We start from the raw sequence: 27,416 nt of genomic DNA on the forward strand, positions 1-27,416 counted from the left end.
TCTGAAATCTGTAGACAATGCTGCCGGGCTAGAAATTCAGGTGTGAACTGATATTGCAGTGTTTAGTCTGAAGACTGGAAACTCAGGAAGAATTTCCAAGTTGCAGCCTGGAGACAGAATTCCTTCTTCTCTTGGAAACCTCAGGTTTTGCTCTGAAGGTCTTCACCTGATTGGATGATGCCCACCCACATTATGGAGCATAATCTGCTTTACCTAAAATCTGATTATAAATGCTAATTACATCCTTAAAATACCTTTACAGCAACATCTAGCCCCGTATTTGACTGAACAACTGAGCACTGTAGAGTCTAACCAAGTTGACACATAAAATTCATCATCACTGGCATCTTGCATACATTTTTATCAATGTAGGGATGAACCTAAATTAAAGATAATGCTAGCTAGGTTTTTTGGTAGCTTGGATTCAATATTTGGCACAACTCTGCAGTAGTAAAGATATCGATTTGTACCTTAGTACTCTAATTAAGTGGGGGGCATGAAACATATACATCATAAGCCATTTTTCTTAATTTGGATTTTTTCCCCTTTTTGGGAGGAGGGGTGAACCTCCTATAGTAGTATTGTTCCAGTTTGTTCTTTGAGACTTAGCTTTCAAGTTCTTTGTGTGAATTCACTATGAGGCAGTCATGAACACATAATTAGAATACTAGCCAAAAGGTACATTAAAGAGAAAAGGCTGATCAACTGGCTATCCTGTAGAATTTCTGAAATCCTAAAATTGTTACAACACAGGATGTTCCAAGACCTCCCACAGATCCATAAAGTGTATCTTCTGGGTTATGTTCCTCATGTGGTTTGTGTATGCTTCCAGCTTTTTCAGCTCAAGGACACGAGGAGCTTGCTTTTCCTTTGACCTAACATGACCCAGTCGGAGGTTGCACTCCACCCTCTAATTTTTATTTTTGTCTCCAAGTTAAAAAAATTTTTTTTTGTAGTTCTCTTTTTCTCTAGAATCCTAAAGTGGTTCTCCTCTCTCCTCTTCTTCCTCTCTCTCCCTCCCTCCTTTTGCCCCTTCAGTTCTGATCCTGCTGTTAATAATATACTGTCCTTAATCTTAGAGTTATTCTCAATTTATGTGACAGTCTTCAACTATATTGTTTCCCTCAGATGATCACAGTTTACTCTTTAAATCTTAGAATAGTGACTGGAAGTTTACTGTGTGTGTGTCTTTTTAATTGTTGGAGCTCGATCTCTACATGACTTTCCATTAACTGGTATCATGTGACCCCTAGGGTTGGGCAGGAAATTAATTTTTGTACAGAATAGCAGGATACAACAGAAATGATTTTCTTAGTCCAAAGCCTCTTTGCTGCAGAAGCACAAACTAAAATAGTTGCTTAGTGATTGACTTAACTCATTAGACAGTCTGCTAAAAATTTAGTTTGAGACTTTGATAGGAAAGGGAGATTGTGTGTGTGTGTGTGTGTGTGTGTGTGTGTGTGTGTTTTCAAGGCTTAGTATAGGTCCTGGTTATAAAAAAAAATTAGGGAGAAAAATTGTTACTTGCATATGGTCCTGAGCAATATTCTTTGTCATAAATCAAATTTTATGAGATTAGTTATCAGATTGTGTTCTCACACTTTATTGTGTGACTGTGTGTGTGTGGAGGGCATATATGTTCACTGAGGCAATCCCTAATATAAAGTTTATTAGCCTTTCCTTTGATTTCTCCTTTCTGAAAGAAAAGTATTGAGGAAATGACAAAAACTTCTTCTTCTTCTTCTTTTTTTTTTTTGGCAAGCTCAGCTTTTTCAAGCTGTTTATTTTTGCAGATGTATTTCATCAGTTCTTAAGAATGAAGCTAGGAACGTTTGCTGGCTTCTAAGTTAGTACCACCCAGAAAGTTTTTTTTTTTTTTTTGTCTTAAATCTGTTTTCTTAAAATATATTTGAGGGGAGGTAGGAAGTCTTTTCATTTTTGTGAGCCAGTAAATTAAGAAAATATTTTACAGCATTTTGAATAGTGCCTTTATATACATAGCTTATTTTAATTCACTCCTGGCTTTTGGACTCTTGTTCTGGGTTGATGTATTCATTACTTCCTAGTTAATGATTGTTATGGAAAGCAGATAAAGGTCTCATGTTTATTTTCTTCAGAAAATTTGAATATGCTGTTCATGTCATGTTAGGACTGTTGATGATGATTTGGAAAGCCACCTACAGAGGTTAGTGTTCAAGGATATTGATACTTACTAATCAATTGTGGCTGTTTGGTCAGTCAACATCAAATTCTCTTCTTGTGGAGTATTTCTTATAGAGTTAAAAGACATTGTTCTGATGCATTTTCTTGGAACTAGACTGGAGTAAGAGGAATTGAGAGAATAACCTGGAATGGTTCATTCCTTTATTTGGCAAAAATTTATTAAGCCTCCCAGTTGTGACAGGCTTTGACGCTGCCCTGTCCCTGCAGAGACTGACAGTTGAGATAAAAATGAAAGCAATTAAAATTCTTTATAATGACTGTTACAAAAAGAGTTCCTTTTCCTGATCGTGTCCAACCATTTCTGGTCATCTCTGGATGGCCTCCTACTTTGATCCCTGAAGTTGAGGAATAAAGCAGAAGCAAGGACACAGAGCAACTAACTTACTTTGAAATAGACAAGTAAAATTTAAGCTGCCCACAGAGAACCATAGTAATATGCTTCCTTTTCTCTTAAATCTTAGATAAGATTAATGTGCCATAAAGCAGAGTTCCTCAAACTGAGGGATTTGTCCCACCTTGCTGAAGAGAAGTAAAATCCCTGCGAACTCCAGTGTTGACTGAAATTATTATATTACTTAAATTACTTATTTTACTTCAGTTCACTCTGTTACTTAATATGCGCAAACTTAAAACTACAATATAGTCTTTTATACTTTATAACTCCTAGACTAAATAAAACCAAAACAAGTTTGCATATTACATATAAATAGGACTATGAAAGCCGTAGAGTTCAAATAAGTATTACAATTAAAGGCACATCCACATGGATTTGATGGGATGAGAGATGGCGTTTTGCTAAAATAGCTGTTGATATGGGGGCTCACAGCAGAAAGATGTCACCCCAGTCTAGTTGTGTCATTCATCCGTTTCTGTATTCGGATTCTGATAAGACTCAACAAATGCCTTGTTTACGTAAGTATGTTATTCAAAGAATGTTACTACCCTGAAATAACTGGAAGTTAGGCTAATCAAGCCTCATCTGTAGTGAAACTCTGACAGTCTTGGAACAGCACATGAAAGCTGCAATACGGGAAACTCTGTAAAGCCTCATCACTTGATAAAGTTAGCCTGACATCTTCATTAAATATACATCTTGGGACGCATGGGTGGCTCAGCGGTTGAGCGTCTGCCTTTGGCTTGGGCATGATCCCGGGGTCCTGGGATGGAGTCCCATATCGGGATCCCTGCATGGAGCCTGCTTCTCCCTCCCTGTGTCTCTGCCCCTCTCTCTGTGTCTCTCATGAATAAGTAAATAAAATCTTTATTAAAAAAAAAAGGCATCTGATGTAATTGTTGTGTTAGTAATAGAAAAGTTATTTTTTGTACTTGCAGTGAAAGGATACATGGTTGGCACAAAGATGATATGGGCTCTTCCACCACTCTGCTTATTTGAACCCCTGACCTTTCAGGCATACGGCTTTCCCTGATGTTAACTGGCATAAACCCACTAGTACATACAAACTACTGCATAAAAATCTCGTGGCAGTATGCAGTTGCGTGGGGGATCATCCAAAAGATGCAGACTATCTTTATATTCCTTTTTAAAAAGTTATAAAAACCAAAATGCATGTATTTTTCTTTAAGCCATCATCCAGAATTTGAAGACCTCTAATACCATATCCATAGATTTCAGTTTGAGAAATACTGCCACAGAGTTCTCAGTAGCTTACTGATACTAAAAACAAGACTTTGGGCTCTGAATACAAATTTCTATCTCTTTAAATAGATTTGTGAATAGGGTCTCAATTCTAGATACACTATTTAAATCCACTAGATCCATATTTAAACCTGTCTAGGACCTGACAATGGAATATCTTTTAAATTTATTTATGGAATACATATTATAAAGAATTTGGATATGTCTTAGGTTTTAACAGACAACCTAACTGCTGTTAGCATATGTTCTTCTGAGGCTATGAACATTTGGATATACTTAGCTGGGCTGAAAGACTGACCACAAAGCTTAGCTTTGGTGTCGTCATCTTTCTTTTGTTAAAGTTTTTATTTACTTACTGTGTGTGTATGTGTGTGTGTGTGAGAGAGAGAGAGAGAGAGAGAGAGAGAGAGAGAGAGAGAGCATGCAGATGTGCAAATGAGGGAAGTTACAGTGGGGAAGGTTAGAAAAAAGAGAATCACAAGCAGACTTGGAGCTGAGTGTGGAGCCTGATACGGGGGCCTAGTCTCACAACCCTGAGGTCTGACCTGAACCAAAACTGAGAGTCTGTTGCTTAACCAACTCAGCAACCCAGGTGCCCCAACTCTGCTTCTGCATCTGTATCTAATCCTGGCTTTGGGCACTGTTGTTGGTTTTGTGTTTGACATTGTAGTTTTATTTTACTTTGAAAACTATGATATTCACATTTTCATGTGCTACTGGTTATATTTAATTTCTAAATAATAGAGGTGATTCATTTACCAAAGAATAAATTTACCTCTAGTCTCACCAGGTTTGTCCCCCACCTTTTTTGCATTTTAGATGTCTGATGTCTGCAATTTCTCTGTGGTTTGCATAGAGTGGCTTCTTTCTTGTACAATTTCAAGACTTTTTATTTCCATCTCTAATTGACCAAAAGGGTAAGACAGGATCGATGCCTGAAAATTCGAGCAGAGCAGACCTGTATTCTTCATGATACCAGAATCTCTGCTTTGCTTGCTTTCTTTTTTGAACATATTTTTAGTAATTTAGATCTAGCATGATTTCAATAGGGCATAACATGGTTACATTTGATAAGGGGCTGATTATAAGCTCCCCCCACTGCCTGCCATGGTGTTTGGCACATAGGTATTCATTGGAGGTGAATGAAGGAACAAACGAGTGAAGAATGGATGGATGAATTTGGTATAGTAGTAGTGGTGATGGTGTGGCCATCCATGTTTTTCAGGAGAGGCATGTTTTAGATTGTTTATCACTTGAAGCTTGAGGCTTTGTCTTACTGATTTTTGTATTGCTTGAACTTTTAGTTTTGGAGATTCAGGAATCTTGTGGAAAATTTGCTAGTTCCTCTAGCTAACGTATTTAGAGGGACCATGATCTTTGGATAACCAAGTGGATGGATTGCCTTTCACATAACAGGAAACAGTTATCATAGATCATACATCAAATTGCACATAGAATTTCTACTTTGTTTTGATTTTCAATTTTAGTTTGTATTCAACTGTCATCCTGGATCTTTGGATGTAATTTCCTATTCCCTGCACTATTGACTGAGAGTGCATTTCTCTGTGCCTTACTGGGGCTGGAATAACCCAGTTTGATCATATGAGTAGTAATCTGTCTTGTAGGCCTTTACCATCTGCTTTCCTGTTCCCAGCATATATATTTAGTGAGGACACTAAAAGAATATAAAGAAAATGGCTTAATTTCTGACCTTGAACATATAGCTTATTATATGTGACCCAGGCAATAAATGTGAAGCAGAGAAGGTCATGTGCATTCCTCATTGATTAGTTTGCCCATTGGGTCAGCAAGTTTCCTTTTATAAAGTGGTTGTGTAATCACTAGCTGCACAGTAGCCAGAGGTACTTGATAAATCAAGTTTACTTTATTTTGACTGAAAGAGTAAATATATTCTTGTGCAAAAATATTCAAAAGGTCTATGTGAAGAAGAAAATAATCAACTATAACCCTACTTCTTAGAAATAATCACATTTTAATAGAAGGTACCTTTGTGTGTGTGTGTGTGTGTGTGTATGTGTCTTGGCTGTTTTCACCACAAGAATTTAAAAATACTTAATAGCCAGGTAACATGTATTTACTTGTAGAAAAAATAGAAGATTTTAAAATTTTAATAATTAAAATAAAAAAATACCCATTGTAATACCATCTAGAGATAGCAAATACTAAGATTTTGGTATATATTCTTGTAGACTTTGAATTGCACTATAAATTATATAAATTTATGACTAGATGGAAGCACACCATACATGCTTATGTATAATCTTTGTGTGTATCTTTCCATGTCAGTAAATAGATATCCCCATTATTAATAAAGGCTGTGTGACATTCCATAAATATATAAATAAATATATATTAATATATATTTAAATATATAAAATAAATATACAATACAATAATACAATAAATATATATAAATATATAAAATACATTATTTAACAAAATTCATGATGATTAAAAAAATTCTCTTATAATTGTTTATGGTAAGGTTTGTACCATACATAAGTTGTCCATTTTTAGGAGTATAATCTCTCTTGTTATGGTTTCTGTTTTTGGGATCATGCTTAGGAATTCCTTCTCAATGCAAATTAAAAAAAAATTATTCAGCACTGTTTTTTTCCCTAGTACTTTGTTGGTTTCTAATTTACCACTAAAAACTTTAACCAATATGAGACAGAAAGCTAAGTTTATTTTTTTCTAAAACCCTTTGTTAAATAATTTATCCCTCCACCAATATGAGATGCTGTTTGGTCATAAACACTGATCCATATAAATAATTAGATATGTTCCTAGACATTTAAAATTTATTTCATTGATATATTCTCTTCCTGTGTAAGATCTGGGTGTATTGTTTTATTTTTTGTTTATAATATTCTTCATTTGATGTCCATTTGAGCCAAACCTCTTAAAGTTTCTTGGCTAGGCTTACAGCCTGTCATCTTCCAGATAAATTTGAGAATAATTTGTCAAGTTACAATTTATTTTGCAACTTGATTTTTTTATTGGTAGTATGTTAAATGTAAAGATTAATTTGGGGAGATTAACATATTTATAATATTTTCCACCAATTCTAAACTATGGTGACTATAGTTAATGGTACTATAGTCTATAATTGAAAGTTACTAAGAGAGTAGATCTTAGATGTTTTCATCACACACAAAATGTAATTATGTGAGGTAACTACCTATGTGAGGTAGTGGATGTATTAATCAACCTTATTGTGGTAATATCACAATATCTGTATATCATGTCATCACATCGTATGCCTTAAACATACACAATATTATGTCAATTATTTCTCAATAAATGTGGAAAAACATCATATAAAACATACCTATATCTATTCATCTTTATTTTACTTCCAAATGACATTTTTTAGTTTTATTCATATAGTTATTGCATATTTTTAAGTTTATTGCAAAATATTTTATTCTTTGTTGATATTGTGAATAGGACCTTTTTCTCTATCTTTTTTAAAAGATTTGTTTATTTATATATTTATTTGACATAGAGAGCACAAGCAGGAGGAATGGCAGAGGGAGAGGGAGAAGCAGACTCCCGGCTGAGCAGGGAGCCTGACTTGGGGCTGGATCCCAGGACCCTGGAATCATGACCTGAGCCAAAGGCAGACCTCCAAGCAACTGAGGCACCTGGGTGCTCCTCTCTTTGTGATTGTTGTTAATACAAATATATGTGAATTTGATTATATTTGTTTTATATCCTAGTTTTTAAACTTTTATTTATTCCAATAGATTTTTATTTTATTTTTCTGGCTTTTTTGTGGAGACTATTATTTTTTTCCATTAGATCTCATTTCCTCTTCTTGACCCATTGTGTTAGGTTCAAACCTGTTGTAGCAAAGTGTTGAAATAACTGGGCTTCCTCGTTTAATTCCTTACTTGAGAGAGAAAGACTCTAGGTTGTCACTGTTCAGTAGGGTATTTTCCCAAAGTCCCATACATGTGGCCATTTGACAACTTGAAATGTGGCTAATGAGAAAACTGAAATTTGAAAACTAAATTTAAATTTTATTTGATTTTGAATACCTTAAATTTCAACAGCCAAGAGTTTAATTGTGTTGGGTATTTATTTTTATTGTATTTATTTGAGAGAAAGCAAGAGAGAGCACAGGAAGAGGAGGGAGCACTGAACAGGGAGCCTGATGCAGGGCTCTATCCCAGGACTCCAAGATCATGATCCGAGGAGAAGGCAGATGCCCAACCCACTGATCCACCCAGGCACCCTTTGAGTATTTATTTTATATGCAGTTTTAAAGATAGTAAAATCAGCTTAGAATAAAGATGATGATGTAAAAGTGAAACACCTTTAGCAGAATGTGGAAAGGAGTAGAGAGTAGAATAACTGGATAAGGGTTGAAGGAAAGCCTGTTTTTCAGCTATTTATTTTGTACTAAGTGTTGTCCTAAACTCAACCCCTTATATATCCACCCAAACATATATCTTCTGTGTTCCTTATTTCTGTAATTCCACCATTATCCTAGCCCAAAACCTTATCAATTTTTCTTCCTTCTTTCTTGTCCCCTAATACCCAGACTCTCCTCCACTAACCCCTGTTTCCACAGACCTACATCTTACCCATTCTTCAAAGTGCTTCACAAATATACCCTCTGTATAAAAGAGCCCTTTTTTGATGTCATTGATTAAAAGTAGTTTTGTCTTCCTTGAAACTCGATTTCAATTGTACTTTGTTTTTATAGTGTTTAGTCCTGCACATTGTCTTATAGGTATTTATGAACACATATCAGATACCTATCTATATTGATAGATTTTACAAAAGATGTTATAAATATTACAAGAGATATACGTATCTATTATAGTTTCTTTTTTTAAAAAAATTTATTCATGATAGACATAGAGAGAGAATGGCAGAGACACAGGAGGAGGGAGAAGCAGGCTCCATGCTGGGAGCCCGACGCGGGATTCAATACCAGGACTCCAGGATTGTGCCCTGGGCCAAAGGCAGGTGCTAAACCGCTGAGCCACCCAGGGATCCCCTCTATTATAGTTTCTTTGAGGGAATAATTCTTGACTGATTTACTTTTCTCTTCTCTGCTGGTGTGCTGTGTATGTGTTATATATATATATATATATATATACACAGATATATAAGTATATATATATACATACACACATATACACATGCTCAGTAAATATTAAATGACTCACATACAATTTGAATTGATCATTTATATCTTGTATGTCTTCAATTAATAACTTTTGAAGAGCAGAGATCATATGTGTTTTTGTATTTTCTGTGTATTAGCACAAGCATTGAACAGTTGTTTGGTAATTATTTAAATATTTGTAAAAAGTATTAAGACCTATCACTTAGGATCCATATGTTGCTCTATGTGGTGGAAATCCAATTAGACTAGCTTAATGAAACATGAGTTATTTTTCTCAAATAGTAAGAAGTCTGGAAATACATAGTCTAGGGGTGGTACAGTGGTGCCATGATGTCCTGAATGTCCCAGGTTATTTTGGTCCCATATAAAACATGTCACATTTTGTCCTTATCATGGGAGGTCTTCCACCTTCACGCATCATATTCATATTTTTGTTCCTTTCTATCAGGAGAGTAGTAGCTTTTCTAGAGGTCTCTAAAAATAGACTTCTACTCATATCTTCAGTCAAAACTAGGGCCACAAGGACATTTCCATCTGTCAGGAATTCTGGAGGGTGAGTGTTTTTAACTGGGTACATTGTTGCCCAGCAAAATTTGGATTCTATTCATAAGGAAGAAAAGGAGAATGAATCTTGGATGGGCCATCTGGAGTATGTATCTTGGGTATGGAATGTACACTTCAAGCCATTAAAATCTGCAAGAAGTTAAGATACACGTGAGAAGTTCAACAAGTCAAGACAATTATATGATAAATTTCATATGCACAGTCAGACAGTACTGCTACTAAAGATTTGAGATACAAGAGCTCTCTGAAAGATGGAGTTGACCAGGAAATCTTAAGTACAAGAGGTAGTAGGACTTCAGCAGAGCCTTAAAAGACTGGTCAAGTATTATACAGGGGTACTGGATGCCTGTTTTGCAAGTGAGGAATAACATGCTTAAACTATGTTTTTGAATCATTAGACCAGTATAGCAAAAGTAATGAACTCCTATTATGGGGCAAGAGAAAATAAGCTGGGACAACACAATGGAGGATTTTGTATGCCACCATGAGAAGTTTGGATTTGAGACTTGTTCAGATCAGATCTATTGGAAGTTGCTGAAAAGAGGAATAGTCGGGGGAAGTAGAAAAGAAATAACAAGTAAATATGACAATGGACATGTTAATATTAGAGAAAGTTTAAAAGAATAATTCACAGATTCATTCATTTGAATTAATATCTAACGTGGTACCTCCTATCCAGTAGTTAAGATGGTTCATAATACTTTTGACCAAAGCAGTTGGTTTTAAGGAGTTTCCAATACTTAAAATAGATATCCAATATTGTTATATTTGAAGTCTCCAATTACAGACTAATGGAACTCTAGAAATCAAATTTTCTGTTAAACTTATTTTTTATATTGCTAAGGAATTCTTTGTTTTTGTTATCACCACATAGATTTTTAATATCATGTCAGCATATTGTATCATATTAACACCCAAGTGTAATCTTTCTTAATTAAAATCATTTCTCTAACCTTGCACTGAATAATTTATAAAAAGATGATTGAAAACAGATTGGTGCTCTTTTGACTAAATGTACTTTTGATATCTATTTTCTCAACCTAGAATTTTAAGTTTGTTGCAAATGCTTAAACTTCAAAGTACTTAAGTTGACCTAATGTTTCATTAGCCTTTTAAAGTCCATCTTAGTACATTTTGCAGAGTTTCTTTTAAATAAGTGGGGTATGTTAGAGCTTTCCCCAATACACTTAAGAATTTTACAAAATGACAGATATTTATTCAACTGTAAATCTCTAAATAGTAAAGATTTATCTTCTATTTTAATAGTGACATCAATTACTTTTGATGATTTGACATAGTTTGAATAAGAAGACAGTTTGATTTGATTAAACACATAAAACATGCTTGAAATTATTTCCTACTTAATTATAAGTGAACATCTGAAGCCCGAGTTACATCATTTATTTAGTAATTGGAGTATCAGAAATTTTCATCTTCATTAGTTCCTTCTGTCTCCAAAATTTCCTCTTAATTACCATAAGATCTTTCCTTTCAGAGATTCCTTAGTATAAATTTAACTCCATGTAGAAATAGATATATAATGCGATTATACTCAACTACTTAGAATTTTATTGTTCACTGTTGACTACTCTGATTGTTCAGCTCCCATCCCACTGATAATTAGTTTGGCCATTGCTTTGGTCAATGGAATGTTGGTGCCCCTTCTTCCACTATTCCCAGAGTGAACACAGGTGGAAGGAGCCTGAGCCCAACCACAGTCTGAAGCAGAGCTACTCAACCAAGCCTTGCCTAGACCAGCCAAACTTCAGTCAACATACAGAGGCATAAGCATGAGAGTAAATGCTTGTTATAAGCCATTGAGTTTGGGATAAAGGATTATTGTGGCAATAGCTGTCTAGTATAGTCTATTAAAAAAATCAGTCTATATTTTCATTAAGAAAAAGCATAATTATAAACTAAACTATCAGCTAAACTATCAGCTCTCTTCTTTATTAGTTGAAAAGTAATAGCACATAACACTAATTGTGTATATCTCTTGGCTAGTGGCTATTGTAAATTTTGAGTAAAATGCCTGAAATGCAATTTGATTAATTCTTTGTTGAATTCCCTCACTTCCTCTCCCAACCCCACCCCTCCCCTTCTTTTTAAACATGGCTGGTACATTAAGTAATCACAAAATGGAATGACATAGGAACCATGGCTAACATTTGTTCAGGGCTTGGCCATTAATATCACATCTTATTCTCCTAGCAAACCTGTCATTCAGTAAACAGATATTTATTGAGCCACAAATTTTATGCCATATTGAAAGTTGTGTCTTACATTCATTTTTGTGGAATGAAGAAACTGAAGTTCAGAAAAGTTAGGTGACTAGTTCAAGTTTCACCGGAAGGGACAGAATTAGGATTTGACTTGAGATCTGACTTCAAAGATCAAACTACTCTCATCATTGTATTGTTCCTGCTCGGAAGGGTGGAAGTAGGAGAGAAGATAGAATTCACAAACTGATTTACCTAACATTTGTTGGTGTGCTGTCCCTAACCATCATTTGCTATATAAACCAGGTATCACCTGGAAGCATCTTAGCATTCAGAAATCAGTAATTAGCTTAGACCCCAGTTGTGGGGATCCCTGGGTGGCGCAGCGGTTTGGCACCTGCCTTTGGCCCAGGGCATGATCCTGGAGACCCGGGATCGAATCCCACGTCAGGCTCCAGGTGCATGGAGCCTGCTTCTCCCTCTGCCTGTGTCTCTGCCTCTCTCTCTCTCTCTCTCTCTATGTGACTATCATAAATAAATAAAATTAAAAAAAAAAAAGACCCCAGTTGTGTTACAGCCTTTGAAAGTCTGAAGCTCTCCCCACTATTGCTAATCTCCAAGTTCATGCTCTTAGGAACCCCCTCCCATGTGTCTGGAGACCACCTTGATCTGCCCTGTCAGTCTGGGTGTAGAGAGCTCTGTCCTTCCTGGTTCCCGTAGCACACACCTTCACCAAGTAATTTATGAACATTAGTAAGGATCCCCATGCAACCCCCAAAGTCTTACACCATTCTCTCTCTCTCACTCTTGCCTCTAATTGCAATGCCCTCTCGAAATTCTCCTCCTGTTCTGCAGAATATCTTTCTATTCCTTTGCAGCCTCAATATTCCAGGCACCTGACAACTCTGGGAATCCTCTCTCTCCCCAGACTGGAGCATCACGGTGTGCCTGCCTTGTCTCTATCTCATTAAAGGCAAAAATAGACTCTCCTGGGAAAACAGCAAAAGTTGGAATTAGTTCCATCAGTGTGACAGCCCCCAGTTAGCTTGATTTTGACTTGAATTTCATTGCATTTTCAACATCAACAATTTTGTTCAACCTTAAATGGTGAGAACTGAAAACTAATATAAGAAAGAGCTACTCTTCTTAGATTAGAAATAAAATATTTTACATAACTAAGAAAAAGCCTATATTTAGAATTTTACTTCCTACCTCTTTCCAAAAATGTGATTTACAAAAATTACAGAATAAATCCAAATATAAGCTTTTTCTGTTCTTTTTTCAGACCACTTTTTCTATTAGCTATTCAGAGTGAATTTTAGGAGGTTGAGAGCTTGGTTTGTTTATGATCCTAGAATTTCGCTACTGGTATAACTTCAAAGAGTCTAAAGCCCTTGCTTCTACAACACTGTATGAGACATGGTTGAAGAACTGCTTTCTGCTTCTGGAGAAGCCCAGACTACTGTCTTGTCTTGTATGATTGGCCACTAAAATTTTAATTCCTGTCAGAATTATTCTTAATAGGAGAAATCTAAAAACCAGTTGACTAAAAACTAATTCTCACTCATTTCTAATACAATATTCATTGGTTCATTTTTAATTTATGAAGCAATTTTCCTAGTAATTCGGCAGACGTTAGTTCCTTTAAATAAAACCTTACCAAAGATGCTGGCCTTAAGAATTTGTTGGAGGAACTCAGGTTTTTTTTTTTTTAATTGTATAAACAGTATATTTTTTAAAAAATTTAAGTTCAATTTGCCAACATATAGTATAACACCCAGTGCTCATCTCATCATGTTTTTTTTTTTTAATATTTCATGGTTATAGTGGTACTTTTTGTTGTTGTTGTTGTTTGTTTTTTTACTTAACAAACATTATTTTCTTAATTAAAGTGTTGTATTGGGGCATGTTTCAAACATGTAAGGAGTAATAAAAGGGAGTGAATGAAAGATGGGGTAGATCCCAGAAGTGAGATGCATTTGAAAGTGGGATGTCTCAAGATTCCTCATTGGGACACTGGTGTTAGTGAGGTCTTACTTCTAAGATTGCAAAAATAACATTTTACCTTTGTGTGTCCTTGACCAAATTCTTTAACCTTTCTTAAACTTCTTATTCCCTATGTGTTACAGAGGGATTGTATTTGCCTTGCCTGTCTCGAAAGGTTGTAAGTAAGGATCAGATAAAAACAGTAAATGGGAAAGTACTTTGTATTATACAGTATCTATAGACATTAGTGATTATATTTGTGGAGCACAAGAGTAAGCAGGATGGAGAAGAAGGAAGGTTTCTCTTAAATTCATTTCCGCAGTGTGGTTGAAAAAGGAATCTTCAAATCCTAAATTGAAATTGAAAGGTGGCAGGGAGGGTACCACCAACGTGGGGCACAGCAATGACAGGTCTCTTTCACTGGCCCTAGTGAATGCCAATTCCAGTCATTTCAGTAATGTTGAGTGTTTACAACGGGCCGGGTGCCATGATAGTCACTAGGGATACCCACAATGACAGGATACAGATCTTGCCCTCCAGCAGTTTCCAGTCCAGCGATGGACAACATGACTGTGCATCCCTAGCAGGGGTGAGCTGGGGAAGGGCTGGGCAGCATGTGATTGGAACAGAAAAGAACTGGTTATTGTGACTGGGTCTTGCATATTTTCTCCATCATTGAATAGGGTAATTTAACCTATACTTGTCGCGAAGTATAGCATATGTTTTAGACTCGTGGAAATCATGTTATACACCTGAAACTAATGTAACATTGTGTGCAAATATATACCTAAATAAAAAAATAATAATCCACCATATTTTTAACTGTTTAAATAAAACAAAATTAAGGGTGTTTAAAAAGGTTGGTGACAACCAAAATTCTATAATCATACTTTTTTCTTTAAAAAATTTCTTTTAAATTTGAGTATCATCTCAAATAGTTTCTTTATCCAGTATCTTAATGTCTTCCTTATCCATTCATCTGTTCATGGACCTTCAGGTTCCTTCCATATCTTGGCTATTGTAAATAATACTGCAGTTAACATAGGAGTGCATGTATCTTTTCAAATAAGTATTTTCATTTTCTTTGGGTAGATAGATACCCACTAGCGGAATTAGTGAACCATATGGTAATTATTTTTAATTTTTTGAGGAACCTCCACTGTGTTCTCCACAGTGGCTGTACCAGTTTGCATTCCCACCAACAGTACATGAGAGTTCCCTTTTCTCCACATCCTAACACATGTCATTTATTGTCTTCTTGAATTCAGCCATTCTGAGGGGTGTCAGGTGGTATCTCATTGTGGTTTTGATTTGTGCTTGCTTGGGCAACACATACACTAAAACGGGAATGATACAGAGATTAGCCTGGTCCCTGAGTATACTTTGTTTTTAATTTTAATAGATGAGGAGTGACAGGACTAGTGTTTTCTTTACAGTTTTGTCATATTTCATGTTTCTCATATGCTCTTTTCAGTTTGCAAGGACACTGTCAGGATGAGATTCTATTCTATTGCTTGTGTTCCTACTGGACACTAAATCTTTCTTTTGTATTCACAAGTTCAATTGCTGGTGAGCTTTATCTTTGGCCATTTTAAAAAGAAATGAGTGGATAATTATTCATATTAACGAGGCCCCAATGACAAAGATTACTTCCAGTTAATGGTAATCATTTTTTTTACTCTAAAATGCCTTAAGGATTTCTTACCAACTTACTACTTTCTTGGAAGAATAATTTAAAAGCAGTTCGTTTTCAGGGTATACAACAACAGAGAGTGGAGACATTCCAGAAAATGCCAAGTAATGTAAGGAAGCTAATCTAGTATTAAAAACTACAGAAAATCCAGGGAGTTGGGGAGTTATCTGGTATTAAATCGGATTCTCTACTGTATCTAACTGCTGTCTTACTCCAGTAGAATTTCTACTTTGGTGCCTACTTTAACCTAAATATTTAGAGGAAATATGGGAAAGTTTGTCTGAAGATGAAGTCTTGTGTAAACATGCTGGTCTTTGTACTTACGGTATAAATCCCACAGTGGCACCAGTATGGCCCAAATACTCAGTGTTACCATTAAGTCACACAATGTACTGAATTCTTTGGGAGATGGTAGCCAACCGCACGATCAGAATTCAAAACAAAAAATATTTAAGTACCCAAGTGAGCAAAAATGGATTCTCTTGGCTGAGTCTGGACCCATCTTTTAAAGATGTTAAGCATCTGGAATTGTTATGTGCCTTTGTGAGTCCCCTGTTTTGCTCTGATAGACAGTCTGTTATTACTGGCTGCAGGCAGTAAGAAAGGGCAGGGTCAGGAAGGACAAAGAATTTACAGTATTGAACTTTCAATAATAATATGTTGATGTCAGGAAGAGTTGAGCCATTTCTGGTAAGAAAGAAGGGTTCATTTCAAACACAGGTGAATGTACTTCTGTGATCTACTCCTGAAAAGTAACAGGGGAATTCATAGGCCGTGGGTCACAAGATGCATAGGGGTAATCAATCCCTAAGTGAAACCACAGAGAGGAGGAGTAAATGCTAGAAGAGGTGATAGAGTTCAGCCCTAGGAATGGAACACAGAGTCTTCTCTGATTGATGTTCTTACCCCAGCTTTAGATTTGGCAGTGGCTACTTCCCTCACCACTCCCTTACCATGAATCAACACTTATCAGCAAGCACAGAGTAAAACATAATTTCAGATTAGAGGTTCTGAACAGGCCGAGTCTTAGTAGCACACTCATTTTGATGCTTAAAGAAATAGGATCACATTTTTAAAAACAGATTTCGGATTTGTATCAATACATTTGGCTGGAGTAATGGAAAACTGCATAAGTCTATGAATTGGGTAAGAGTTTATTTTGGTGAAGGTACATAGAATCTGAAGCTCAGTCTGTAAGCCACTAGGTATAAATATTGAAACTGAGTTGAATTTGATAGTTGACTGCTTTAGCATTCCAAATTGGACAGTTCATGTTAGGATGTATTCAGTTTGAAATCCAACCTTAGTACATGTATATATTTAGAGTTTCTTTTTACATAGAGTGAGCAACAAGTTTTTCTTTTTCCAAAGGCAGTTTAGCTGAGAATTAGATGTTTAAGGACTGGGTTTCTTATTTAACTCTTTCTTATAAGAGTTTGGAGTAAATGACTTTTTATTTCCTTTATTTTACTCACTTTATAAAATAAGTTCACTAATTCTGGCTTCCCTGTGTCTATAGGTGTCACACGTATATTCATAAAATATCAGAAGTAGTGATATTTTAAGACTTTATCAATCCAAGGTATTGTTATGTGGTTGGATAACCAACATTGCATAGCAATAGCAGAATCATGTAAATGAATGCTATATTATTTAACCTATAAATGCTATATTATTAATATATATATTAATTAACCTATTAATGCTATATTATTTAAAAGTGCTTTATTATTATTCATAGTTAATAAATATGTTCATATTTTATAAAAATTCCACAAATATTTGGAACAGTGAAATTATATGCAAAGGTTCATACATGTCTATTTTCAGATTCCATCTTTCAGGTCACAGCTCAACAATTCTAGGGTTGGGACGCTTGGGTGGCTCAGTGGTTAAGCGTCTGTCTTTGGCTCAGGTTGTGATCCCGGGGTCCTGGGAAGTGGCCCAAATAGCAAGGAAATTCCTAAAAACAAAACAAAAGGTCCAGCCCAACAGGCACTGTGTATTGTGGGACTCTCCCATGAAGTATTAAAGACCTATTACAAGAAAATTGAGACTTTAGAAACCCAAGCATGGGAAACTGGAATATAAGGCAAGGAACCAAGATAACAGGGGACTGGAGTAAAATCAGAGGAATAATAATTCAGTACAGAGGCAGAAAGATCTTGACAAAGAATGTCTTACCATGTCTTACCTGCTGGGGTTGGCCCCAGAGATGGATGCATAACTGAAGGTCCGGTTAATTTCATAGATTGAGCTCAGAGGGAAAAAGAAGCAAGGACAGCTGCTGGGTAAGCCATGACAGCCTAACCAGAGTGGGTTGGAGTTCCAGGGAAGAGGCTAGTGCTGCTCATTTCACTAACCTCATTTTTCCCCATGGCAGCTCCTCCTTCTGTGGGAGATGATGAGAGATTATGGCATCGTGGCAGTGACAGGAGATACACAAAGACTGTGGAGCATGGCAATGAACTTTCATAGCACAGTTACAAACTTAAATAGCATCTTTCACATATATCTTAGGGCCCAATCTGTTGGGCTATAGAGTTGCTATTATTGTTATTATTTTTAGAAACATAATATGTTATGTAATATATTGAATGTGGAGTTTGCTAAGACATTTGGGAGGTTATTAGAACAAGTAGATAGGAAATTGTTCTCTAATAATTCATGTCACTTGTTTATTCTGACTTATAATAACTTCTGAAGAATGGATATGATTTGTACCCTTAAAAGATAGAGTAAACATTCAAGATAGCACTACTTGGGAGAGTCATTTAAATAGTTTACATTTGCTATTCTCATCCTCTATTCTGTGGAAGAAAAAAGCAATTTTATTTTTTCTTTCATGTGGTGTTTATCCACTGCTCTCAAATTTTATCTTATAACCGCTCTAAAGACTGTACAATGATCTATTCTTTCTAAAGCTCATGATTTCCTAGATCTAGTTGTAAGGGCTGTTAAAAGTCTCCCCCAAATTTTCTAAGAACCCAGTTTAGCTTCATTTGTGTTAGGAAGCTGTTTTCTAGATGACTGCCGTAATATGAGGTGGTTTCTATTCAAAAATCTTTCTCTTGATCTGTATCTTTGTCCTGATCTCAGTAAATAGCTTTGTTACTATGAACCAAGTCTGAGATGTACAAAAGTACTTACAGGACACATCCAGGAATTACAGTGACTTTCTGTGATGTCCATTCTGTCAGTTGTTACAATTCATGGGCATTTTGGAGTCTCGTTCCCCATTAGAGAGCCAGACTGAGAGGGAGCATGAGAGGGGCTTGAGTTGGGACCTGTGGTGAAAGCAAGTTTCGCTATTTAATGAGCTGCTTAGTCCATTCACTTCTCTGAATTTGTTCCTTGATGTGTCCATGGGAATAGTACCCGTCTTGCAGGGTCCTTATGAAAAAACAAATGTATGTGAAGTTGCAAATGTAGGTTTTCAGTAAAAGCTGAATAACACTCATTGGCACCTGAACTTTAAGACTAACCAGTCAAATTATTTCAAATTGTAAGAAAATACTTTTAATATAGAAGACTGTTACCTGCCTCTCTGGGCACTCCGTGCAGTCTACTATATCATTAACTGTTTGGAGTTAATGGTGATGGCTTGGTGGGCATCTGACACTGTGCCAAGTGATGTCCATGTATGATGTCATTTAATCAGAACAGTCATTCTTTGAAGAAAGTTTTGGTTTCTGATTTTGTACCATGACTTTGAACTGCGTGTATTTTCTTTTAGGGCATATATTCTTTTGACTTCTATCTGCCTTATTCTTTCTATTGGATTGAACTAATTATGGTACTTTTATGTAACCAAACTGTATCAGGAGGCTTTGGGATACAAATAACAGAAAAGCAGAACCAGTCTGGCTCAAAAAATAAAGAGAATTTTTCACAAACATATACTGAATAATTCTTTACTGGGCTGTGTTTCTCTGTGATTCCTTTCACTCTCTCCGCCTCCAATGGCTCCCTTTATTATATTTGAAATTGTTGCAGCAGCTCCTGACAGGACATCTTTATACTACACACTCTCCACTGGAATGAGAGCTTCTGTTCCCTCAGACAGAAACTCTTGTCTTCCTTTGAACCAGTTTAGATCTTGTGTTGTCTTTGACACAGTCCCTGGGAGCAGGGGGTTGGAGCGCATTGACTAACTTATCCCTGTCCTTTCCTGGATTAATCACTGAACAAGAAGAATCTGTTCAGCTGCTTAGCTCAGACCTACCTATACCTGCGACTGTGGTCTGTGTCACCCAAATCAAGGAGGGGGATAATGGAGCAAGGGGTGAAGTGGTACTGGGAAGGCATCTTTGTCTGTTCTCAGTCTCACATGGAGAGCTTTCCACACTTTAATTTGAGCTATGATGTAGTACTATAGGAGGGTTTTCTTTTTTCTAGACTTTCACTGTTAGCTAAAAGTTGTTTTTTAAAATCATGAATGCAAGTTGACTTTTATCAAATGTTTCTTCATTTCTGATGAGATGATCATGTGGATTCTTTATTAATGTGATACATTACTGATCAACTTTTTTTCTAAATTGGCCAACTCATTTTTATTTAAAAAAATTGTTTTTAACATTTTTTTTTTTTCATGAGAGACAGAAAGAGGCAGAGACATAGGCAGAGGGAGAAGCAGGCTCCAAGCAGGGAGCCTGATGTGGGACATGATCTGGGACTCCAGGATCTCTCCCTGAGCCAAAGGCAGACACTCAACCACTGAGCCACCCAGGCATCCCCCCAAATTTTTAACAATACCTAGTACTCATCACAAGTGCCCTCCTTAATACCCATCACCCATTTAATCCATCCCCCTGCCCACCTTCCCTCCAGCAGCCCTCTGTTTTTCCCTCTAGTTAGGAGTCTGTCTTACTGTTTGCCTCTCTTTCTTTCCCCTCTATGTTCATCTGTTTCATTTCTTAAATTCCATATATGAGTGAAATCATATGGTATTTATCTTTCTCTGACTTATTTCGCTTAGCCTTATATTCTGTAGCCCCATTCATGTCACTGCAAATGGCAAGATTTCATTCTTTTTTGTGGCTGAGTAATATTCTATTGTATGTCTATACCATAACTCCTTTTCCTTTTTAAAAACAACTTTAACAACTGCAAAAAATAAACTATTTCTTTATATAGTGGGACCATTCTTCACATATGTATCTGCCTGTGAAACTATCACTGAAATCAAATAATGAACATATTTATCACCCCTCTCCAAACAAAAGTACCCTCATGACCCTCATAATCGATCTCCATTCCTTTCCTTCACATCCGCCCCTGCACATGCGGTCCCAGACAACCACTGATCTATTGTTATCACCGTAGATGACCATCTGCTGTCACTATAAATGAGCTGCATCACTCATCGAATTTTTTTTTCTCATTGAATTTTTGAATGTTAAACTAACCTACCATTTCTGAAACCCAATTGAATCATTATGTATTAGCTGTCTGTCTGATGTATTTCTGTATTCGTGTAATTTCATGTTCTGCTTGGATGCAAAAATCCTATGTTTATAACTGCAATTGGACTCTAATTTTTCTTTCTACTAATGCCCTTGTTGTACTTTGGCATTAAAGTTATGCTGGCCTCATAAAATGAGCCAGAGGGTATTTTCTATTCTGTTGGCTAGAGGAACTTGTATAAAAGAAATATTATTTTTTCCTTAAATATTTAGCTTGAACCAACCAGGGAAAACAACTGGACCTAGAGTTTTCTTTGTGGAAGAGTTTTAAATTACTGATTTATTGTCAAAACAGATACAGTTGATAATGATATGGATGAAACTAGAGATTATAATGCTAAGTGAAATAAGTTAATCACAGAAAGACAAATACCATATTTCACTCATGTGGGAATTTAAGAAGCAAAACAAATGTGCAAAGGGAAAAAGACTAATCAAGAGGCACACAAACTCTTAGTAACAGAGAACTGATGGTTATCAGAGGGGAGGAGGTAGGGGGATGGGTGAAATAGGCAATGGAGATTAAGGAGGGCAGTTGTGATAAGCACTGGGTGATTTATGGAAGTGTTGAAGCACTATATTGAGTACCTGTAACTAATATAACACTATATGTTAATAACTGGACTTAAAATAATAAATTTTTAAAATACATGGAAAAATGAACAGAATAAAATAGATACAGAACTGTTCACACTTTGTTTCTTTTCTTGCTGTCAGTTTTTATAAGATGCATGTTTTCTTGACTTTTATGAAATATACATAAAGTGTGCATAATATAGGTACAAAGGTTGATTTTTTTTTTACAAATGCTCACTTTATTGGTTGTTCATAATATTTTATCTTTTAATATCTGTAGGCTCTATACTGATATCCCCACTTTTATTTCTGATATTGGTTATTTAAGCTCACTCTGTGTTTCTATTCATTATTCTCCTTGATAGTAGGAGGGGGGCTGGTTTATAAGCTTCTCTGTCATTTCAAAAAACCAGTTTTTATTTTTGCTGATCTTCTCTGTGTGTGTGTGTGTGTGTTGTTTTTTACTTGTTGCTGTTTTTACCTTCTTTTTTTGTCCTTTTATTTTCTTTAAGTTCCTTCTATAAATTCTTTTTATGGGTGTCTAGCTTAATGCCTTTCAGCTTTCCTTTTTCTAATATATGTATTTGGGAACATAAATTTTTCTTTCAAAATACTTGGAATGCATCTAATAAATGTTCATGAACATGGACTTAAAAGTATGTTCTGATTTCCATTATGATTTCTTCTTTGACCTATGAGTTATTAGGAATTATATTTCTTAATTTACAAACATTATAAATTTTCTAAGTATATTTTTGTCAGCGATTTCTAGTTTAACTTCTTAGTGTTCAAAAAATTTGCTTTTGTGATTTCAATTTGTTAGTATTTGTAGCAGTTTCCTTTCATATATGACTGATTTTTATAATGATCTGTGGATATTTGAAAGCAATGTATATTCTATGGTTTTGAGGGCCTGTGTTGTATGTGTGATTATTAGGTCAAATAAGTAAATTTTGTTAAAATCTTATATATTTGTATACACTATTTTGTCTGATGTACGTGAAAGAGGTATCTTCAAACTGCTCTGTTTTTTTCGTTCTCTGTTTTGTCAATATTTGTTTAATATATAATTTTTGGGATGTTATTAGGTGCATACAAATATAGAATAATTATCTTTTACTGAAAAACCTTTATAATTTTGAAGTATATGTATTTCTAGTAATGGCTTTTGACTTAGTCCCTTATTTTAATATTTTCATTTTATATGTAATTAAAATTCCCTAATACATTATGATTATTGCTATCTTCAGTTAAAATTCATTTGAATTTATTCACAGGTTTGTCCTTCATATTGGTTTTAGATTCCTTCCAGCACCTTTGAGCTCCCATCTGTGAGCTAAGTACACCCTTTAGTACTTTCTTTAAAGTAGCCTGTTGGTGGTGTTGGGGTACCTGGCTGGTTCAGTTGGTAGAGCGTGCAACTCTTTTTTTTTTTTTTATTTTTTTTTTTAGGATTTATTTATTTATTTTAGAGAGCAACAGCACAGGAGCTAGGGGGAGGGGTCAGAAGGAAAAGGGGAGAAAAACTTAAGCAGACTATGTGCTGAATGTGGAGCCCTACACGCAGTTTGATTTCATGACCACGACCTGAGCCAAAACCAAGAGTCATATTCTTAACTGACTGGGCCACCCAGGCACCCGTAGAGCATGCAACTGTTGATCTGAGGGTCATAAGTTTGAGCCACACATTGGGTTTAGAGCTTTAAAAAAAAAAGTAGCCTGTTGTGAACAATTCTCCATATTTCTTCCCTGAAAAATGTCTGTTTTTCACTGCATTATTGAGGATTAACTTCACTATTCTGTTAGCACTTTGAAGGTCCCATTCTCTTCTGTGTTTCCTTGATTCTTTTGAGAAATCAAGTATCAGTCAATATTTGCTTCTTTGAAGTTCATCTTTTTTCTTTCAGTTTTCTTTTAATATTCTCTCTCTAACTTTTAGCAGTTTTAATGTGTCATGTGTGTTTTTCTTTTTATCTTTATGTTCAGAGAGCTACTTTATGACTTTTTTTTTTGTCTACTTTGGGGGAAATCTTAGCCATTATCTTCTCAAATATTGCTTCTTTCCTATTCTTTCTCCGCCTCCCCTCCCTCCCCTCCCCCCCCCCTCCCCGCCCTCAGGGACTTTCTTATTATCTATCTAACTTTCTGGGCATACATGCATGGATCCCTGGGAACCTGTTTAACCCCATCCCCAGCACACTCTGTCTTATTTCCATAATTATTTCTAATCACCTTGCTGTTTCTCTAACAAGCCAAGCATCCTCCTGCCTTGCGACTTTTGAAAATACCACTTCCTTAGCCTGGAACACTGCTTTCCCTATATGCTCAAGACTCCTTCCATGATTCAGGCCCCTGTTCAAATGTGGACTTATCAGCTGCTAACCCTGATCACTTTTTCAAAATGATTACTCTGATTCTTCCTCCCCTACATGGCACTCTTACCCTTTACCTGGTTTTGTTTCTTTACAGTGCTTATTACAATAGGACACATTTTGTTTTTAATATTTGTTTGCTTATTCTCTGTCTCCCTCCATTAGAATATAAACTCCATGAAAAAGAGACTCTTTTGCTCATGGCTCTATCCCAATCCCTGGAACTCTTCCTGGAGCAGAGCTAGGTGCTCAATAAATGCTTGTGGGATGAATGAATGCATGAATGATTAATAGATAATACATATAGGAAGATAAAGTTCTCTGCAGAAGGGGAGGAAAGCAGATGAAGAAAACTAAAGCAAGGCATTTAAATTTCATTATATCTATGCTTTATTTTTTTGTAAATAAAGATAGTATCAATTGTATTTCTATCATTGTTACCTAAAAATAGCAAAATGAAATGTCAATGTTTGAAAACATTGCTTTCATTAATTTAAATTAATTGGCATCTCATCATTTAGTTTAAACATGTGCCCCATATGCTTTAGTTTTAAAAATATTTTAATTAAAAATAATTAAACCTGTATTAGCTTGGACTGCCATAATAGAATACCATAGAATAGGTGGCTTAACCAACAGAGATTTATATTGTCATAGTTCTGGAGGCTAGAAATTTGAGATCTGGGTACCAACATGGTCAGGTTCCAGTGAGGACCATCTTCCTGGCTTGTCAATGGCTGAATTCTTGCTGTGTCCTCATGTGTCAGAGAGTGTGTATATTGGTGTATTTTTCAGTTAAGGGAACTAATCCCATCAGTTGAGCCTCACACTCATTACCTCATCTAAACCTAATTATCTCCTAAATTCCCCATCCCCAAATACTATCACATTGGAGTTAGGGCTTCAACATATAAATTTGGGGGGTATACAGTTCAGTTTACAGCACCCACCAAATATGATTCATTATTTTCCAGCGAAATAATGAATATGTACATTCAAGACTACTTGAGTGTTTTTCATAGTGTGAAATTATTGTGATTGCACAGAAAAATTTATTGATATATTTTTGCAAAATACTGTGTGAATGCTTATGAGTAACAAAGGCTAAATTGATTATCACTTGGGTATTGTCTATTTCATTTGTTTATTTTGTAGCTATTTAGGGAGTCATATGAATAGATCATTTTTATGGGCAAAATAACTAACTCTGATTTATAAGTGTCTTCATAAATTTCTTCCCCAAATAAACCATAAGTCTACCTATAATGCCTAGACTTACATATGATGTTTGTCATGATAGCTACTCAGAAAGAATCTATAGTGCAGGTCAAAACTAGTTGTCTAGAGAGATTGGACTCCCCTAATAGTAAGGCTTTTTTTTTTTTTTTTTTTTTTTTTGGTCTCACTGCTGCCCACTGTATTTTGCCAGGTTGCCTGAGGTCAGCAGGCCTTCCTGATGTTCATGGACTGTGCTGCTTTTTCAAGAATGTCTCAGAGGGATCCTGCCTGAGAGAAAGATGCCACACTATAACATTTCCCTGATATAAAGACAGCAAGAATGGTCTCTGTCTTGTTCTTTTAGCCAGCTTAAAACCAGATATGGAACTGATAAAGGCATCGACTCAGAGCCTCTCTGGACAGCCCATGTATTTTTCTAGTCTAGAATGGAGTTAATGATATAAATAAGCACTTCCTACAAAGGTTAAGAGGGAAAGCATCCACCATCCCACAGCTCCTCCCATTCCTCATCCTTGAAATAGGATTGTTAGCATCTGATAGGAACTAGAGGAGGATGAGGACTATGCCATATGTCCCTGTTAGAAACACTGATCTCATAATGACTAAGAAACACCAGGGGGTTGTCTAAGCCACCAAGGTTATAGGGGGCACAGCATTATTGCAGCTGCACTAAAATTTAATGTAATTTTTAGTTTACCACCCATGGTGACCTAAGAGGGTGGTATGGCAGAGAAACTCTAAATAGAGGGGCTTAGTCACAGCTCACTGAAAGGCCAAATACACTGTTTTCATGGTGGAAGAGGGAAGAAGAGACTGGTAAATATTTCTAAATGTCATACGTTTACATATGAATTTATTCATTCCTATATTTTTAGGATTTTTCTCTTGTGAAAAGTACTCTAAAAACAATCCCTTAATAAAAAATATTTGTAAAAAAATTATACATATACTCAGCAATTTAAAATTAAGAGTTTTTCTAGAAGGAAGTGTGACTCTAGTGGTTAGAGGCTGAGAGTTCTCTGGTTAGTGGTGGGAATTTCTTCTCAGAATGAAGTTCAAGGTGTGTGCTTGCCTATGTGACCAAGTGGACGGTAGAGAGGTCTCTGGGGTTACTTTAATGCAGATGGGTGGGATTGAGACTGCCCACAGACGTGGCTGGGCTGGGACTAGGGAGCATCACTGTGACCTAAATTTTAGAAACTAAATTTGAGGTGAAGAATGAAGTCACAATCTCATAACTAAGAAGAGAATGATGAATGTATTAATTTAGAATAGAAAACACACCTCATTCAGGAATCCGTCTGCATGTGTACTGAACCCTTTTTGGCAGGCAAAGCACCAAAAAAAAAAAAAAAAGCCTTTTCTATAAAGTAATACATCAAACTATTGTGGCCCAGAAAACTCTCTTCTTCTCTATTCTGGAGATGTTTCTTTCTCTAATAACTTGGAAATGTCTATAATCAGAGCTCTTGTACCATACCCAAAGACATCTAGAACTTTCTTCTTCACCACCTTCTAGCTTTCCTGTTTTCATGGGTGGTCAGAACTTTGCCATTGCAGCATCCCCTGCCTCCTCGTACCCATGGCAGGTTAAAATTCCCAGGTTCAGACTTGTATCACGAAGGGTGCTATAGCCATGTGTGGCTTCCCTGCGGATGGGGTGAGGAACAACATGATGTTTGGGACAGAAAACCTAGGGGCTGGGTCTAGGGCTCCTGTTCCCTCACAGCCTCACCTTGACTATGTTTTTCTGCCTCAGTGGCTTAGGCTTTCACCTTTGACATGTAACTTAGACCTGGCCCTTGACTTTATTTTAGTAATTCTAGAAAGATGTTTAGGCGGAGGGATGAATCTGTGTTCTCATTGAAGCTAAGAGTTTTGTCTCATTCTTTCTTGGTAAAATCTTCATTTTTAATCTGTTTATCTTGATTTGTATTCTTTTCTCTTCTTTGGCTAGCTGGAGAGCAAGGGCCATTGACATGGTCCAAAGAATGTATTCTTTTCACCCTTAGAGCAAGGAGTACTAAAATGGAGCACCCTCAGCCCCTCCCCAAATGCCTATGAATGGCAAGTCATGAAAAATATTTGTTAATTAATTCAATTATTATAAGTTGAATTGATTTCTAATTTAGGCATAGCGTGGGAAACTATTTATAATATATGCCGGTTGACCTTATCCAAATTTCCATGGAAATAGCATTCTTATGACACAGTATGTTCTTGGACTGTTTTGAAATATCCAGCTGCTTTCTGTGATA

The 27,416-nt window shown here is 36.0% G+C and overlaps 1 protein-coding gene across 11 annotated transcripts in view; it reads left to right on the forward strand.

Moving 5' to 3' along the window:
- The window catches only part of ACYP2 (acylphosphatase 2), a 258,461-nt gene that overhangs the window by 161,159 nt on the left and 69,886 nt on the right, over positions 1–27,416 (forward strand). Inside the window, exon 4 of one of the 11 annotated variants that reach the window (XM_072768366.1) lies at positions 7,410–7,479. The exons of the other annotated variants lie outside the window; for them this stretch is intronic. Within the exon in view, the coding sequence (XP_072624467.1) occupies positions 7,410–7,464 (55 nt within the window). The 3' untranslated portion in view covers positions 7,465–7,479. Of the gene's footprint in view, positions 1–7,409; positions 7,480–27,416 lie in introns of those variants that run through there. 11 annotated transcript variants of the gene reach the window in all.

Source organism: Canis lupus, chromosome 11, assembly GCF_048164855.1.
Source record: "Canis lupus baileyi chromosome 11, mCanLup2.hap1, whole genome shotgun sequence".
NCBI lineage: Eukaryota > Metazoa > Chordata > Mammalia > Carnivora > Canidae > Canis > Canis lupus.